This window comes from Borostomias antarcticus, assembly GCF_949987555.1.
Source record: "Borostomias antarcticus genome assembly, chromosome: 6".
In the NCBI taxonomy this organism is placed as follows: Eukaryota; Metazoa; Chordata; class Actinopteri; order Stomiiformes; family Stomiidae; genus Borostomias; species Borostomias antarcticus.
Window position 1 is genome coordinate 29,498,489 of NC_140239.1, and position 14,934 is coordinate 29,513,422.

The 14,934-nt window shown below is 46.9% G+C and overlaps 2 protein-coding genes across 3 annotated transcripts in view; one reads left to right on the forward strand and one right to left on the reverse strand.

Moving 5' to 3' along the window:
• Positions 1-14,934, forward strand: part of brf1b (BRF1 general transcription factor IIIB subunit b) — a gene marked incomplete at its 5' end in the record, with an annotated part of 68,997 nt that overhangs the window by 17,065 nt on the left and 36,998 nt on the right. The window contains 6 exons of the mRNA XM_084439723.1: positions 1,561-1,592; positions 2,340-2,412; positions 11,852-12,001; positions 13,700-13,793; positions 14,335-14,461; positions 14,858-14,897. Coding sequence (XP_084295849.1) covers positions 1,561-1,592; positions 2,340-2,412; positions 11,852-12,001; positions 13,700-13,793; positions 14,335-14,461; positions 14,858-14,897 — 516 coding nt within the window. The remainder of the gene's footprint in view (positions 1-1,560; positions 1,593-2,339; positions 2,413-11,851; positions 12,002-13,699; positions 13,794-14,334; positions 14,462-14,857; positions 14,898-14,934) is intronic.
• Positions 5,955-9,823, reverse strand: btbd6b (BTB (POZ) domain containing 6b; the record flags this gene model as incomplete). 2 transcript variants are annotated; one of them, XM_084439446.1, is made up of 5 exons in its annotated part: positions 5,955-6,987; positions 7,411-7,529; positions 7,872-7,962; positions 8,157-8,451; positions 9,772-9,823. In XM_084439446.1, 4 exons carry the CDS (start codon positions 8,360-8,362, stop codon positions 5,955-5,957), a joined length of 1,449 nt encoding a protein of 482 aa, XP_084295572.1. The 2 variants fall into 2 exon arrangements, with proteins under 2 accessions (XP_084295572.1, XP_084295571.1); XM_084439445.1 differs by lacking the exon at positions 9,772-9,823 and having other exon boundaries at positions 8,157-8,521.

Below are 14,934 nucleotides of genomic sequence, written 5' to 3' on the forward strand. Positions count from 1 at the left end.
CGTCATGTTTATTTAAATCCTTGTCCTTGGACTTTAATTTAAAGTACAAACCCTACACCTATAAGAATCACCGCACTCCTAGCAGGATTCGAACTCACAACCTAGAACCTACACCCTGCTCTACCCATACGAGTGTTGAACCGCCTGGGTACAGGGTCAGACCCTCCACACACAGAGAGCAGGGCGTGACAGGAAGTTGCATGTGTTAGCGTGTATTGTGCTGTTTTCTAGGAAAACAGCAACGTGAGGGTGTGTCTCCACCCCTGGGGGCGGCCGGGCAGGGCGGGGTTAGTCACAGGGGACGCAGAGGAAGAGACAGGCCCCTACTGGTGCCTGTTGGCGCCGACGCCCTGTTCCCTCCTGGGAAAAACGCTCACTAAACCTCCAAACACAAACCCTGCAGAGCCATATCTGAACAGCTTGTCTTCTTACACTGAGACCCTCCTCCCAAAGGTGTAACTTTGTACAACTATCATTTCTCTTGAGTTTCATATTCATAATCCCAGTGGAGTTTTATTTCATATATTTTATTATATAACACTGTTTGTTTTGTCGCACAAAATGGTTTGCATCTTCTCAAAGCCCTTTCTTGTTATCACAGTTTTACAAAAACAACTCTGCTCACATGAGAGTTTAATGAACAACCTTTTTTAAAATCCACAAACACCTTTTATCCACAAACATCAAGGAGTGCTTGCTCACGGGTGAACCCACTTCATCACCCAAGACCGAACCTGGTTGAAAGGATCCCCAGGGACCCCCTTCATCTGAACCTGAGAAGGCCCGAACAGGGCAGGGCTGGCCCATCCTCTAACATGCTCAGAGTGATCTCTCGATGGCGCCGAAGGATAATTCCTTCCTCTTTCCATGGCGCTAATCTCGCCCGGATTAATGCACTACTTAATCTCTCCGGCTGCATGTGCACATGTGTGTGTGTGTGTGTGTGTGTGTGTGTGTGTTTCCCTTCAAGGTGTGGGTGTGATGTGATCAGGTGTGATGGCGCGCGGTTTGTAGAAGTGAGTGTTTGCATGTAGGCATGGCAGAGGACTGTTCATGTACTCAGTTTTCAGCTGTGTGTGTATGCGTGCATGTGTGCGTGCATGTGTGTGTGTGTGTGTGCCCAGTGATCCAGGGTCAGGTCAGTGGAGTATTCTCATGTAGACTACGTATGAAACCGACTGATAATCTACAGTCAGAAGCAGACTGTCTTTAGGTGACCGCGAATGCAGGTTTTGTGTGTGCGTGCGCGTGTGTGTGCGTGCACGAGTGTGTGTGCGTGTGTGTGTGTGTATGCAGTACTGCAGGCCCCAGTCTATATTTAGCGATCGGGGGAGTTTGAGTCACAGAACGCTTGGCTGCAGTGACGCTGGCATCAGCATATACAATACTGTACACCCCACTGTACTCACCTTTTCACTCATGTCACTGCGCTCATGTTTTGCGATGATAAGTACTTATATTCTCTTACAGATAATTGCACACTATTGTACAGTTAACATGAACTACTAGTAATCTGCATTTCTACAGTCAACTGCATTTCCTCAACTCTGTCCTTCATAGACATGCTTCTGGATCTGAGCGACCTTCTACAGGTAGGGTTTGAGCTCTTTCTTCTGTCGTCACCACAAGCTGCCTTTCAGTCTGCAAAGTGACTCACTGATCAGTGGTTCCACTTCTCTGTAGCTGTAGTGTCGTGCGTTCAGCGCTGGCTAAGTGTCTGAGTGGAGACGATATCAGGTCAGGGGGAGAGGCGCACACTTCCCAGGGAAAGGGTTTTAATCGCACTCGGTTCCAGGTGGAAGCATTTCTGTGGGGCCCAGCTGGTACAGCATATTAGATGAGATATTTTTGGGCCATTTGTGCTTTATTATAGGCTAGAGGACAGTGTAGTTGTATTATTATAGGCTAGAGGACAGTGTAGAGTGACAGGAGAGGTGGGAGAGAGAGAGAGTGGAGGACATGCAACACAGGGCCGGATTCGAACCCCGGCCGCTGTGATAAGGACTAACCGTCATGTGGTACGCGCCTTAACCGATGAGCCACCGGGGCGCCCCGACACAGCGCTTATTTTAACCCCTCCACATGTCAGAGGAGCAGATGCCCCAACCCCCCGTGTGGTATTGGAGGCTTGTGGTCGTGCCTTACTCTCAATTTATTACACTTGTTACTTATTACACTTGTGTATCCTAATGTTCCTATTAAACTGACTGAGATATGTATATATATATATATATAGAGAGAGAGAGAGAGAGAGAGAGTTTTGATAGGTTTATAATTGGATAATTGTTTAGGGGTATTGCACTTGTTAAGATGGACCCAACCTTGTTTTCTCTCCGCAGGTGAATGTGTACATCCTGGGGAAGACCTTCCTCCTGCTGGCCCGGGAGCTCTGCATCAACTCTCCAGCTATAGGTACATGACTACACCACTGCTCTCATCTATAGGTACATGACTACACCACTGCTCTCAGCTATAGGTACATGACTAAACCACTGCTCTCAGCTATAGGTACATGACCAAACCACTGCTCTCAACTATAGGTACATGACTACACCACTGCTCTCAACTATAGGTACATGACTAAACCACTGCTCTCAGCTATAGGTACATGACTACACCACTGCTCTCAGCTTTAGGTACATGACTAAACCACTGCTCTCAACTATAGGTACATGACTACACCACTGCTCTCATCTATAGGTACATGACTACACCACTGCTCTCATCTATAGGTACATGACTAAACCACTGCTCTCAGCTATAGGTACATGACCAAACCACTGCTCTCAGCTATAGGTACATGACTAAACCACTGCTCTCAACTATAGGTACATGACTAAACCACTGCTCTCAGCTATAGGTACATGACTACACCACTGCTCTCAGCTTTAGGTACATGACTAAACCACTGCTCTCAGCTATAGGTACATGACTAAACCACTGCTCTCAGCTATAGGTACATGACTAAACCACTGCTCTCAGCTATAGGTACATGACTAAACCACTGCTCTCAGCTTAAAGGACTGGCTCGCAATTAAGCATTATAAGCCATGTTATAAGGTTAGTTACGATCATGTACAATGGCCGATATCAACGGTTCATCAAGCGGATCACTCTGGAGATATAGCCCGTCGCCGCTAACACACTCAATGGATCCATAGGTGCGTAGACAAAATCCCTCAAAAAACACCTGGAACTGTCGTTTTCAAAGACGGGAAACTCACCGAGTGGTCACTGGCGTCTGTTGATGTTGTCTATGCACCTATGGATCCATTGAGTGTGTTAGTGGTGACGGGCTGTATCTCAAGAATGCACCATTTGATTAAACTCTAATATCGGCCGTTGTATATGATCGTAAATAACCTTATAACATGGATTATAATAACCTTATGACATGGCTTATAATTATACATTCCAAACCTGTCCTTTAAGCTACAACAGTTCAGCAAATAATAAGCTCTTTTGGACCAAGGTCAACACTCCTAAAGGGATTGAAATGTGATTTTTATCAAAATAATCTCTTATTAATGAGTCTTTAGTCTGGCATTTATCAGCCTGTACTTCAGATAATTGCCTGAACTGATATGGGTATTCAGTTTGGTCAGAAGGTCAGAAAGCTGTCAAACCTCCAGTCTGCTGGCCAATCAGGCCTCTCTGTTCAACCTGATGGGTCCTTCATGGAGGCCTCCAGTTCATGGCTTCACATGTTCCCCAATATTGACCTTTGAGGTTTAAAGATATGACTTGTGTGACATGGTTGCATTACATTACAGTCACTTTTATCCAAAGGAACTTACAGGCGTGGGAAGTCAGTGTAGTACAAGTGACTAAGAGCATAATCTAGTGCTCAAGCCAAAGTGGAAGAGTAGCAAACTAACAACATAATAGGTGCTTAAGAGGGAGGATTGTGGTAGTGCTTCTTGAAGAGGTGAGTTTTGAGGCTGTGGTGAAAGATGGGCAGCGACTCTGCTGTCCTGACGTCAGTGGGCAGTTCGTTCCCCTACTGCGGGGCCAAGACAGAGAAGAGCCGTGACCGTGTTGATCGACCGCAGGGGCCTCAGAGTGAGGTAGCAGAACGTATGGTCGAGAGGGGGTGTAGGGTTTGACCATGGCCTGGAGGTAGGAGGGAGCTGTTCCTTTCATTGCCCTGTAGGCTAGTGCCAGAGTTTTAAACTGGATGCGAGCTGCTACAGGGAGCCAGTGTAGGGAACGGAGAAGGGAAGTTGTGTGGGAGAACTTGGGCTGGTTGAACACCAGGTGAGCAGCAGCTTTCTGGACAAGTTCCAGAAAGCTTACTCAGCAGCTACTGAAGGCCAAACCAGCAGCCTGTAGACCGCAGGATGGGATAAGTGTGTGCAAAATGGTCTCCATCCTCTTCTATCTCATATACATACCTAATACTCACAGATGAGGATGAGAATAAAAGACACTGTATCTTAAATTCCTTCATTCCTACAGACAAAACATCACCAGTGAGACAACACAGCCTTGCTAAATTAATTTAGATAAATTAAAATCGATTCCCTTCTGAGAGAAATAGCAGCGGATAACTTTTTTAAAGCATTGCAAATTATTAGCAACACTGATGTCGAAATGCCCATCAATAGCACAGAAGCTTATACAAGCACTAAAGGGCAGTACCCCAATGTATACCAGGGGGGCGCTGTGGTATACCTTTTTAAGTACCGTTTACCCATTATGCAATGAGGTTGAGTCTGCCTCCCCTGTTATAAGATAAACATCTCTACAGTGTTTTGGGAAGCTCATCCCATTAAAGTAATCAGAGGAAAAGAGGGAAGACAAGAGTTGATATCTCATCACAGCCATGTGCAGCCTGACGTTAGGGGACCTGACCCCATAATCCTGTCAGGTCAACTGATAGGCAGGTTTATTTCTCCCTGGTGATTCCTATCCAGCTGCCTGCCTACCTTCTGCATTTCCTCATTCAACATCTGCTTTGTGTTGACAAAACGTCTCATTGAAATTATGGCAAAAAGCTCACATTTCTGATGGCTGTTTACTTAAGAAAATAAATATCCCAATTTCACCTCTTTGAGTTTGAAAGACATATGGACAGATGGATGTGATTTGGTCTATATATCTGAATAGGCTGAGGTTGAACTGGAACTAATTGTGGGGGAGAATCACATCAAGGACTTAAAGACTGTTAAGATTTCACTTTGTCTGGATGCTGTGAAGCCTTCAGGCTTACATGATAGCTGATATGATAAAACACACCCAAGCAACATTTTAAGTATGGCCATTGAAGTGAGTGAAACACCATTTTACTTGTAATCAGCACTGATACAGCAACAGACACTGATAGCTCAAGCTTCCATATATATATGGTAATGATGAGGCTTGTTTAACTAGGCATCATGTCATTTTTCATTCAAGACATCGTTTGTGTGTGTGTGTGTGTGTGTGTGTGTGTGTGTGTGTGTGTGTGTGTGCATTTTGCGACATAAGGGTTGAAAGGTTAAATATTTCAAATGCATGTCTCATTGTGTAAAACAACAAAGTGACATTATTTGGGAGTTTGAGTCACAAAAACTTTATGTTCAGCAGTTCCATGAAGCTGCGCAACTAATACAAGACACGTCATTTGTCACTCAGCCTCAAGCTGTAAACAAACTTGCCTCAATTTATGTACAAAACAACGCGCTAAAAGGAAGCGGAGTGCCATACAACTCTCTATTTACAATACACACGAGGCTGTATGCTGCAGCAACAATAGTTAAATCATAAGATCTCAATAAATAATCAAAACCCAAGAGCATTCCTTCACCCAAAACTTGTCAAAGTTCTAACAGGCATTTTGCGTTTACATCATATTCCGCTGCTACATTGCTGAAGGCGAGAACTCTCGTGGACCCCTCCGATGTCAGACCGCCATGTTGGATCCAGTGGCGAAATGCACTCTGCGTGGACGTCTGATGACCTCCAGCCATGGCTCACGCGTAGAAGATCAGTTCGGGGATCTGCCCCCCCTGCACCCCGGTGCCGTTGGTGCTGTCCGAGGAGCACTGGAACTGGAAGGTCACTTTCCCACACTGCACCTCTGTCATCCCCTCCTGGCCGAAGTAGCTCAGCTCGTTGCCGTCCAGCACGGCGCTGACGGTGTAGAACGCGTCCTGTTCCACTTGGACCGGGTGCTCGAACCACACGGAGAACGTACTGCTGGAACCGTCCGACACGAAATTGGTCAGGTTCTGCGCCAGGGTGGTTCCCTGGCGCTTCAGTTCGATCTTGACGCTGTACTCCGCCTTCCCCCCGCTGGATCCGTACAGGCCCAGCCCGGCGATGAAGATCCGCTTGTCCACGGCGAACTGGATGCTGTCGCAGCGCCCCCGGTAACGCCACTGGTTGCTCCGGTACGCCGACGACTGGAAGCGGTGGCACCGTTGCGGGGTCAACCCTGTCCTCTGCTCTAAGGGGAACTCCAGCTTGGGCTTGTTGGCCGCCGTGTACCACAGGAAGATGTCGTGCGTCTCCTCTAGGGTCAGGACGTCCGACTGGGCGGCGCCGTCCGCGAACTCCTCCAGCGTCATCGTGGGGATGCGCACCATGTACAGCGCCTTGCCCAGAACCGCACGCATGTTCCTCGCCGTGACCCCCAGCCCCCGACGCCGACACTCCGCCCCCGCCCAGTCCAGCGCGGCCCGGAAGACCACCGCCTCGCGGGCGTTGAGCGTCTCCCGTCGCAGGATGATCTCCAGGGTCTGGAGGTCGATCTCGCAGAAGCCCTCGGAGCGCATGGCCAGCTCGGCCTGCGCGTCGATCACCTCCCAGCAGCGTTGCGTCAGCTCGGGCTCCTCGAACAGCCGGCTCTGGGAGAGCAGCACGCAGGCGTTCTTCGCCTCCAGGCTGGTTTCCAGGAAGTTGACGCAGGCCTTGGCCAGGGCGGGCACGATGTACTTTTTGGCGGCGTACAAGGTGGCCAGCACCGTGTCCGCCTCCAGTTCAATCTCATCGCTGTACATGTACCTGTCGGGGGGTGGGGGGATTGAGATTAGATTAGGACATTTACCGGCAATATCAAAGGCAAGAAAATTTATCTTGCAATAGACAGTCTCAAGTGTACTAAGTGCAGACTATAGAAACACCAAATAACAGATTTACACCAGTGTCATCATAGGGAATTGTGGGTAGTATTGTAGGTTATAATGCAATATTAATCTTTTTAGTACTATGCCCTGTGCTATACAATAAAGGCAACATGTATAATGCATCAAACTGCTACTGCTAAGCTGATAATGAGATAAGAGACTGCTTTATTAATCCCTAAAGGAGCATTCGATCGCATCAGCTGATAAAGTCACAACAAAGTACACTGCGAGACAAATTTGCATGCAAACGACAAACCTTGCATGGAGATTAGATGTGAGTTAGAGATTTCAAGTTGCTTACTTTAAGAGAATTAAGAAAGCAGCAGGCTCCACGTCTGGAATATGAATCTCAGACTCCCCTTCTGCGAGATCTCCATAGAACATGGCACCGAACACGGAGCTCCCCACGGCCAGTACATACTGTAATCATAGACGAGGAAAACGATGAGTCCTGCATGATATATCTATCCAGTACGAGGCTTGATGTCACATGGTGAGGTCTTGGATGGTGCTTGAATGGTGTTTTAAGTCCCTCTCAAATTTCAATAGCCATGTGTAGTTTAATGTAGATTACAGTCTGACCTCAGAAGGCATCAGAGTTCAAGGGAGTGTGGGATGTGTGCGAAATGAATTAGTATCATTGACTTCAAACGTCCTAATGGACTGGCTGAAATCCATCCGTTCCAAAAATCCATTCTTAATCACAAAAGCATGTTTTTGGTTTTAGGCGAGCATTTGGTGCAGATGGAAGGAACACTTTACCTTGTGAGCTGGAACTTTCTGCGATTCACCAGGAGGACCCACAATGAAATGTACATCGGCCATGTGTTCGTTATTGAACATCAAAGCATTCCTGAAAGAATAAAATAAGTGAAAATTCATGATTTTCAGTGAAACGTCTCCTTCAGCCGCATCACGAATGCAAAATCCAGGACATTACATATGCAGCAAGCATGATTAAGCAATGTTTTATAAATGCAACTGCATTAGCCGACCATATTACACCGAAAACAAAACTCTAATCGAGCTTTTAAAAGCAGCCCGTACCTCTCTCGCAGTGTGGGATGTGTTGACTGCCAGCTGGTCGTCTCAACGTTGTTGTTGTTGATGTTCTGTTGCGTGGCGGTCGCGGTGGTCGCGGTCACCGTGTGGCTGACCTGGAGGATGCTCTTCTTGCTGCCAGCGGTCACTGCGGTGTCGTTGCTGTTCGGGAGGTTGGTGTTGATGCTTGCAGGATATAGTTCTGCAGCCATCTTCTTCTTCAAGGACAAAGTCACTATCTCATAGCATACTGGCAGCTTACCGGACTGCTTCCCACCTTTTTTTGTCCGTTTCAAGGTTTCTGGAAGCAGAAGGAAAAATGTCAAGAACTTCATGATCCGGCCATAAAAACAGTCCTGTGGCGCTGGCATGAGCAAATCCACCTGTCGATCGATGTAGCCTACATTTAAATTGCTAGTAGTCTAATTCGGAGTCAAACTAAGAATTCCACAGTGTGTAATGTTATTTATTTTAAAATAGAAAAATCTTAACGTCATCGGTCGCAAATCAAACTCCTACGCACCCTGAAAATATTTGCAGAGCAACATCAAAGTATCCGTCCAGCCGAATTATTCCAGAGGCGTTAAAATCTCCTCTTCCCCATCTCATCCTGGATGGATGCGAAAACGCACCTCTCTAAAATAACTAATACTACTTCCACAAACAAACACGTCGGCTACTGCGACAATGTATCAAATAGCAGCCTAGTGGGCTACATATCCGAGGAAAAAGTGAACTCAAATTCTATCCGAAATGGCAAATAGTGTAGACCGTGTGACAGGAGTAGCCTGCGCGATTTTTACAAAGAAATAAGAGCTACTGTAGAAATAAGTCGAGCTACTGTAGTTTTGTGTGCCGACAGCGGACGCCCCTTTCCATATTGACCAATCAGAGTCACCGATGCTGTTCACGTCAGTAGCCTCGGGGCCCCTCCCACACCGATCTCTCTTCCCTCTCAACAAAACCTCCTCTCACCGATACGGGATGACTTAACCCTTCACGGGATGTTGACAATAACCGTTCCCGAGTCACGACAGCCCTCCAAAGTACGCGGATAGAATATTAAACTAGGTTTAAAGGCATTTGAAAGATATATTATTAGAGTGGGGTGTTTCTGTATGTAGGCTGGAAAGCCAGACATCCCACTTGCAAAGTTACTTAAAACTAATACGAATTATCTCAAAGAGACAGGGATATGACTCAATACAGGCTATAGAAAACACCATCAATAATTGGCTTAATTTTGTCAATTATTATGCAGTAATTAACAGACAGAGCTTGCCATGATAACAGACGGGGTGTTAATTGCGTTCCGTGCAACATCGGCAATGAAGTGTAAACATATTTATGCGAATTCAGTTAAAACACTTGATTCCGTCTGTAAATGCAATTGTCTGTCATCCGTGTTGCCGTAATATTCACACATGTGAGCAATTCACGCACAATTATGCTCTCCAGTCGGTGCATTTAGAAAGGATGAAGTAGCTACACTGGAAAATGTATGCTGAATGATTTCACAATCGAACAGGCTGTTCTTTCGAAGTGATGTTAACATAGCGATTGAATTCAGAAGCATCTCAATCGGTCGGAAATACAACACTGAATTCATAATATATATTACCTTAGTGCAAACCGGGACGGCCGATTGATAGAAAAAAAACCCTAGATGTTTGGTTACTGGGCGCTTGATCGCAGCCAGGAGCCATGTTAAATCCGGAGGACTGTGGGAGGCAGGAGGGGGTTGGGCTTGTGTCCTGGACGTTCCCACACCGGTTTCCCGGCTTTCCAACAGAGGGCCCCATCAAATGGAATCGAGGATTTAAAAACCTACGGTCGGTCTACAATAAGCAGCATATAGGCTACCTCTTATATATCAGACAATGTTTTTTACCAGGCACATGAAGGCTAGTGGTCTTGGTTTGTTTATTATAGGGACATACAGAGGAAACAAATGGGCCAACAAGAAAGTGGTCGAACTTATCTATTGCGCAATGCTCATTAGTGCTATTAAGGAAATGAGATCCATGAGATGTCATTATTATTATTGCCACAGTTCACTGTTAAATGTAACGTTCTTGTAACCTAAGAATTGAAACACCCAAACAGAAACAGAACTTATGAGGGGCCTAAATTATGATAAGAAACAGGCGAAACAGATTAGAGCCTAATTGGTACAGATTCCTAATGGAGGAAGACCCTCTACTATACAGGCACATAGGTCTACACAGACGCCACCCTCCCCCCAACACACACACACACACACACGCACACACACTTCATATCGCATTATCCATATCACATCATTGACATATATTCCATGCATCATTTTAATTCCACAAAGGGCAGCGAACAGATGTACACATTTGGGCAGAAAGTTAGAAAATTAGGACAACCCCCAGACTGAACTTGCATCCTTCGTCCGGCATAACAGCCCCATGGAGAACAGTCCCCATAGTGCAGCCCTACTCCACAAAATGGACCCAGTTTCTCCCTGAACCCAATGACTTGAACACCTTGTTCTTTGCGGGCCCTCTCACAGAAGGACGTCGTTGAAGGATGCAGGTGACAACGGATGGCTGTTCTTTTATGGTTCAGGGGTATGAGCTCACTCAGATTGAGTTTCCATTCTGTTACCCAATTTCTTGAACCATAGTGTACTTCAAAAAGAGGCCCTGGGTGGGATCTTATTACTAACACGAGCGCTACCCAAGTTCACGCTGGAATGTCAGTCTCACCTTGACGCTTTAAAGCTCGCCGGCCCTAACGGTTCCAATAATTTGCATGTTAGCCAAGTGAAATGGTTTTAAGTTCAGTTAGGAATGCAGCCACGTGTTTAGTTGACATTCTCAAATTACTGTCAAATTAATCTGTACATTCCTGTCAACTGAAGCAGCTTTACAGTACATTTGGGAGTGTCCCCCCGAGCTAAGACACCTACACCAAGCCTATACATTGATTCATTAATAAACGGTTAAGCCACATATTTGAGTTTCTTTACTGAACATCCATAATAAATACTTATAATATACAATATATTACAATATACAATAATACAATATAATGCAAAGCTATCTCGATTGCTTCAAATCTGTAAGGAGCTGTAGATGAATCTGGAGTAGGAAGTTGATTCTTGACCAGGCTTTTAGAAATATATAAACCTGCACCTGTTTCTAGTTGAGTTAATTCCTATAAACTGTTTTGAGGGGGTGGGTGGGTTGAGGATTGTGACTGGCGACTGCGAATGCATGTATGTGTCCAATGTGTTTTTGTGTACTTGTGTAATTACTGTAGTGTTTCTGTAATTTGTACTGTTGATACATTTTTACTTTGGTCCCCCCTCTCGAAAATGAAATGCTTCATCTCAAGGGGTTGTCCTTCAGTAAAGTTACAATATAAAACAATAATACAAACAATATGGGGCGGCTGTAGGTCAGTTGGTAGAGCGGGTCGTTCAGTGATCGAAGGGTCAGTGGTTCGAATCCCAGCCCCAACTGTCCACATGTCGAAGTGTCCTTGAGCGAGACACCTAACCCCAAATTGCTCCGAATGAGCAGGTTAGCACCTTGCATGGCAGCTACCGCCATTGGTGTGTGAATGGGTGAATGAGAGGCCATTGTAAAGTGCTTTGAGTGCCGCTAAGATGGAAAAGCGCTATATAAGTGCAGTCCATTTACCATTTACCAACTCATCTTGCCCTACAGATCCTTGCCTGTACATCCCGCGTTTCGCCCACATGCTGGAGTTCGGGGACAAGACCCATGAGGTGTCCATGACGGCCCTGCGACTGCTGCAGAGGATGAAGAGGGACTGGATGCACACCGGTCGCAGGCCCTCGGGGCTCTGCGGAGCAGGTACTGGAGCACGTCCGCGCGGCCGTGACCTCTGACCCCTAGGGGTCATTTCAATCGTACCTCGCCGTCTCCTCCACCCTTGCTATCAGGTTGTATTCCGAGAGATTGCCCGTTCCCGAAAGTGAGTGAGTGTCGCAGCGGTCGTCCTCAGCGCACCGTTGACCTTATCTGGGTCTTACAGTAAATTGCAGAGAGGCAGAAAGAACTAGAAGTCTTTATACCGCTACTAGCCTGAAGTCTAATGATTCTTTTGGATCATCTTTGAATACATCTTAATTTCCTTCCTTCCTTAAGGAAAGATCTAATCTGATCTAAAAATGATTGGATAGGTGAGAGAGTGTTCTATCCACAGCGTTTACTAATCTAGTCGGATCCCTGTACGGTCAGGGAGGAGGCGGGCACAGAGAGGCTCAGGAAGACCTTGTTCCCGCAAGCCCGGCCAATAACAGAAGACATAAGTTACTAAACTATATACAGAAATGAAGTCCAGTGTTCATTCCTCTGGGGGGTAAAAAGGACAGGCAGAGTAGCCCAGTGTCCATGTCTCTGGGAGGGGTAGAGGGGCACTAGCCCAGTGTCCATGTCTCTGGGAGGGGTAGAGGGGCACTAGCCCAGTGTCCATGTCTCTGGGAGGGGTAGAAGGGCACTAGCCCAGTGTCCATGTCTCTGGGAGGGGTAGAGGGGCACTAGCCCAGTGTCCATGTCTCTGGGAGGGGTAGAGGGGCACTAGCCCAGTGTCCATGCCTCTGGGAGGGGTAGAGGGGCACTAGCCCAGTGTCCATGTCTCTGGGAGGGGTAGAGGGGCACTAACTAGCCCAGTGTCCATGTCTCTGGGAGAGGTAGAGGGGCACTAACTAGCCCAGTGTCCATGTCTCTGGGAGGGGTAGAGGGGCACTAGCCCAGTGTCCATGTCTCTGGGAGGGATAGAGGGGCTCTAGCCCAGTGTCCATGTCTCTGGGAGGGGTAGAGGGGCACTAGCCCAGTGTCCATGTCTCTGGGAGGGATAGAGGGGCACTAGCCCAGTGTCCATGTCTCTGGGAGGGATAGAGGGGCACTAGCCCAGTGTCCATGTCTCTGGGAGGGGTAGAGGGGCACTCACTAGCCCAGTGTCCATGTCTCTGGGAGGGATAGAGGGGCACTCACTAGCCCAGTGTCCATGTCTCTGGGAGGGGTAGAGGGGCACTAGCCCAGTGTCCATGTCTCTTGGAGGGATAGAGGGGCACTAGCCCAGTGTCCATGTCTCTGGGAGGGATAGAGGTGTAAACCGGCAGGAGAAGTAAACATAAAGGGAAGGAAGCCGGTCCAAGTATGACAAATGTTGTTTTCTTTTAACTTGTGTATCCGCCCAGTGATTCTGATCCCCACCAAAATGTAATGTAATGTGTTCTAACCCGAGTCTCATGAAAATCACTCTGATAGTTTTTGTATAATCCTCTCCTCTCCTCTCCTCTCCTCTCCTCTCCTCTCCTCTCCTCTCCTCTCCTCTCCTCTCCTCTCCTCTCCTCTCCTCTCCTCTCCTCTCCTCTCCTCTCCTCTCCTCTCCTCCCCTCTCCTCCCCTCTCCTCTCCTCTCCTCTCCTCTCCTCTCCTCTCCTCTCCTCTCCTCTCCTCTCCTCTCCTCTCCTCTCCTCTCCTCTCCTCTCCTCTCCTCTCCTCTCCTCTCCTCTCCTCCTCTCCTCTTCTCCTCCTCTGCTCCCAGCTCTTCTGGTGGCGGCCCGGATGCATGCGTTCCACCGCACGGTGAAGGACGTGATCGGGGTGGTGAAGGTGTGCCAGGCCACTCTGAAGAAGAGGTGAGGGTTTCGGGATGTGACTGTCATCGCCGCAGGTTACCCTGCATTAGACGGTGCTTTTCATGCCGTATCCACCCACATTCGACAGCTACTGAATTTCATTTCACTTCAAACCTTTATTTATTTATACTCGTGAAGCACTGAGGTTGCCCTCATTTACAGTGATGACAAGTTTAGTATGCTCAAAGGATCCCGTAACCCTCCCTGTTTTGACCAGGACTAGAAACCCAGGTTTTACAGTAGTAGTCTACCATCTATCACAAGCACTCAACCCTCTTAATTAGCTGGGTAGAATTTTCACCATATGAAAATACCAACATGCACAATGTTGTGGTGCTGGGAGTAAATCCCCTTAAAAGTCTCAAATGAAAAATGACATATACTCCCACACACACTTTTTAGGTCTAACCGAAACGTTGGCAGATTAAAAGCAGAGAAAAAGTGTGTGCGGGAGTATGTCATTTTTCTTTAGAAGTCCATCAATAACCCCTTCGGATTGTTCAGTGGTACTTTAAGAAACGGACCTCCTCTCCTTGTCCAGACTGACCGAGTTTGAAGACACCCCGACCAGTCAGCTGACCATCGATGAGTTCATGAGGGTGGATCTGGAGCAGGAGTGTGACCCACCTTCGTTCACCGCGGGCCAGCGGAAAGTCAGGATGCAGCTGGTATTTGTTCTGTTCACTATTCACTACTATCACTACCTGGTTACTGGTCACTATTCACTAGTATCACTACCTGGTTACTGTTCACTATTCACTAGTATCACTACCTGGTTACTGTTCACTATTCACTAGTATCACTACCTGGTTACTATTCACTAGTATCACTACCTGGTTACTGTCTGTGTAAAGCATTGCTTTGTTTTTGTTGCCTCTCCCCCTCTTAGCAGGTTTTAGTGTACTGTGTTTTATCTCATAATAAGACAAAATGCTTTTGGGTGGCTTAGCCTCTAATCTTACTTTGAATGAAAAACCAGCACAAAAAAGCTTGTGTTTGGGAAACCTGGCCTCACCATGTGGTCCTTTACTCATAAGATATTCACTGTATTTCTCCCCTTTTAGCTTGAGCAAGAATTAGCCAAGAAGCTTGATGAAGTTCAAGGTATGCTTATTCTCTTTCACTTCAACTGGATGTAATT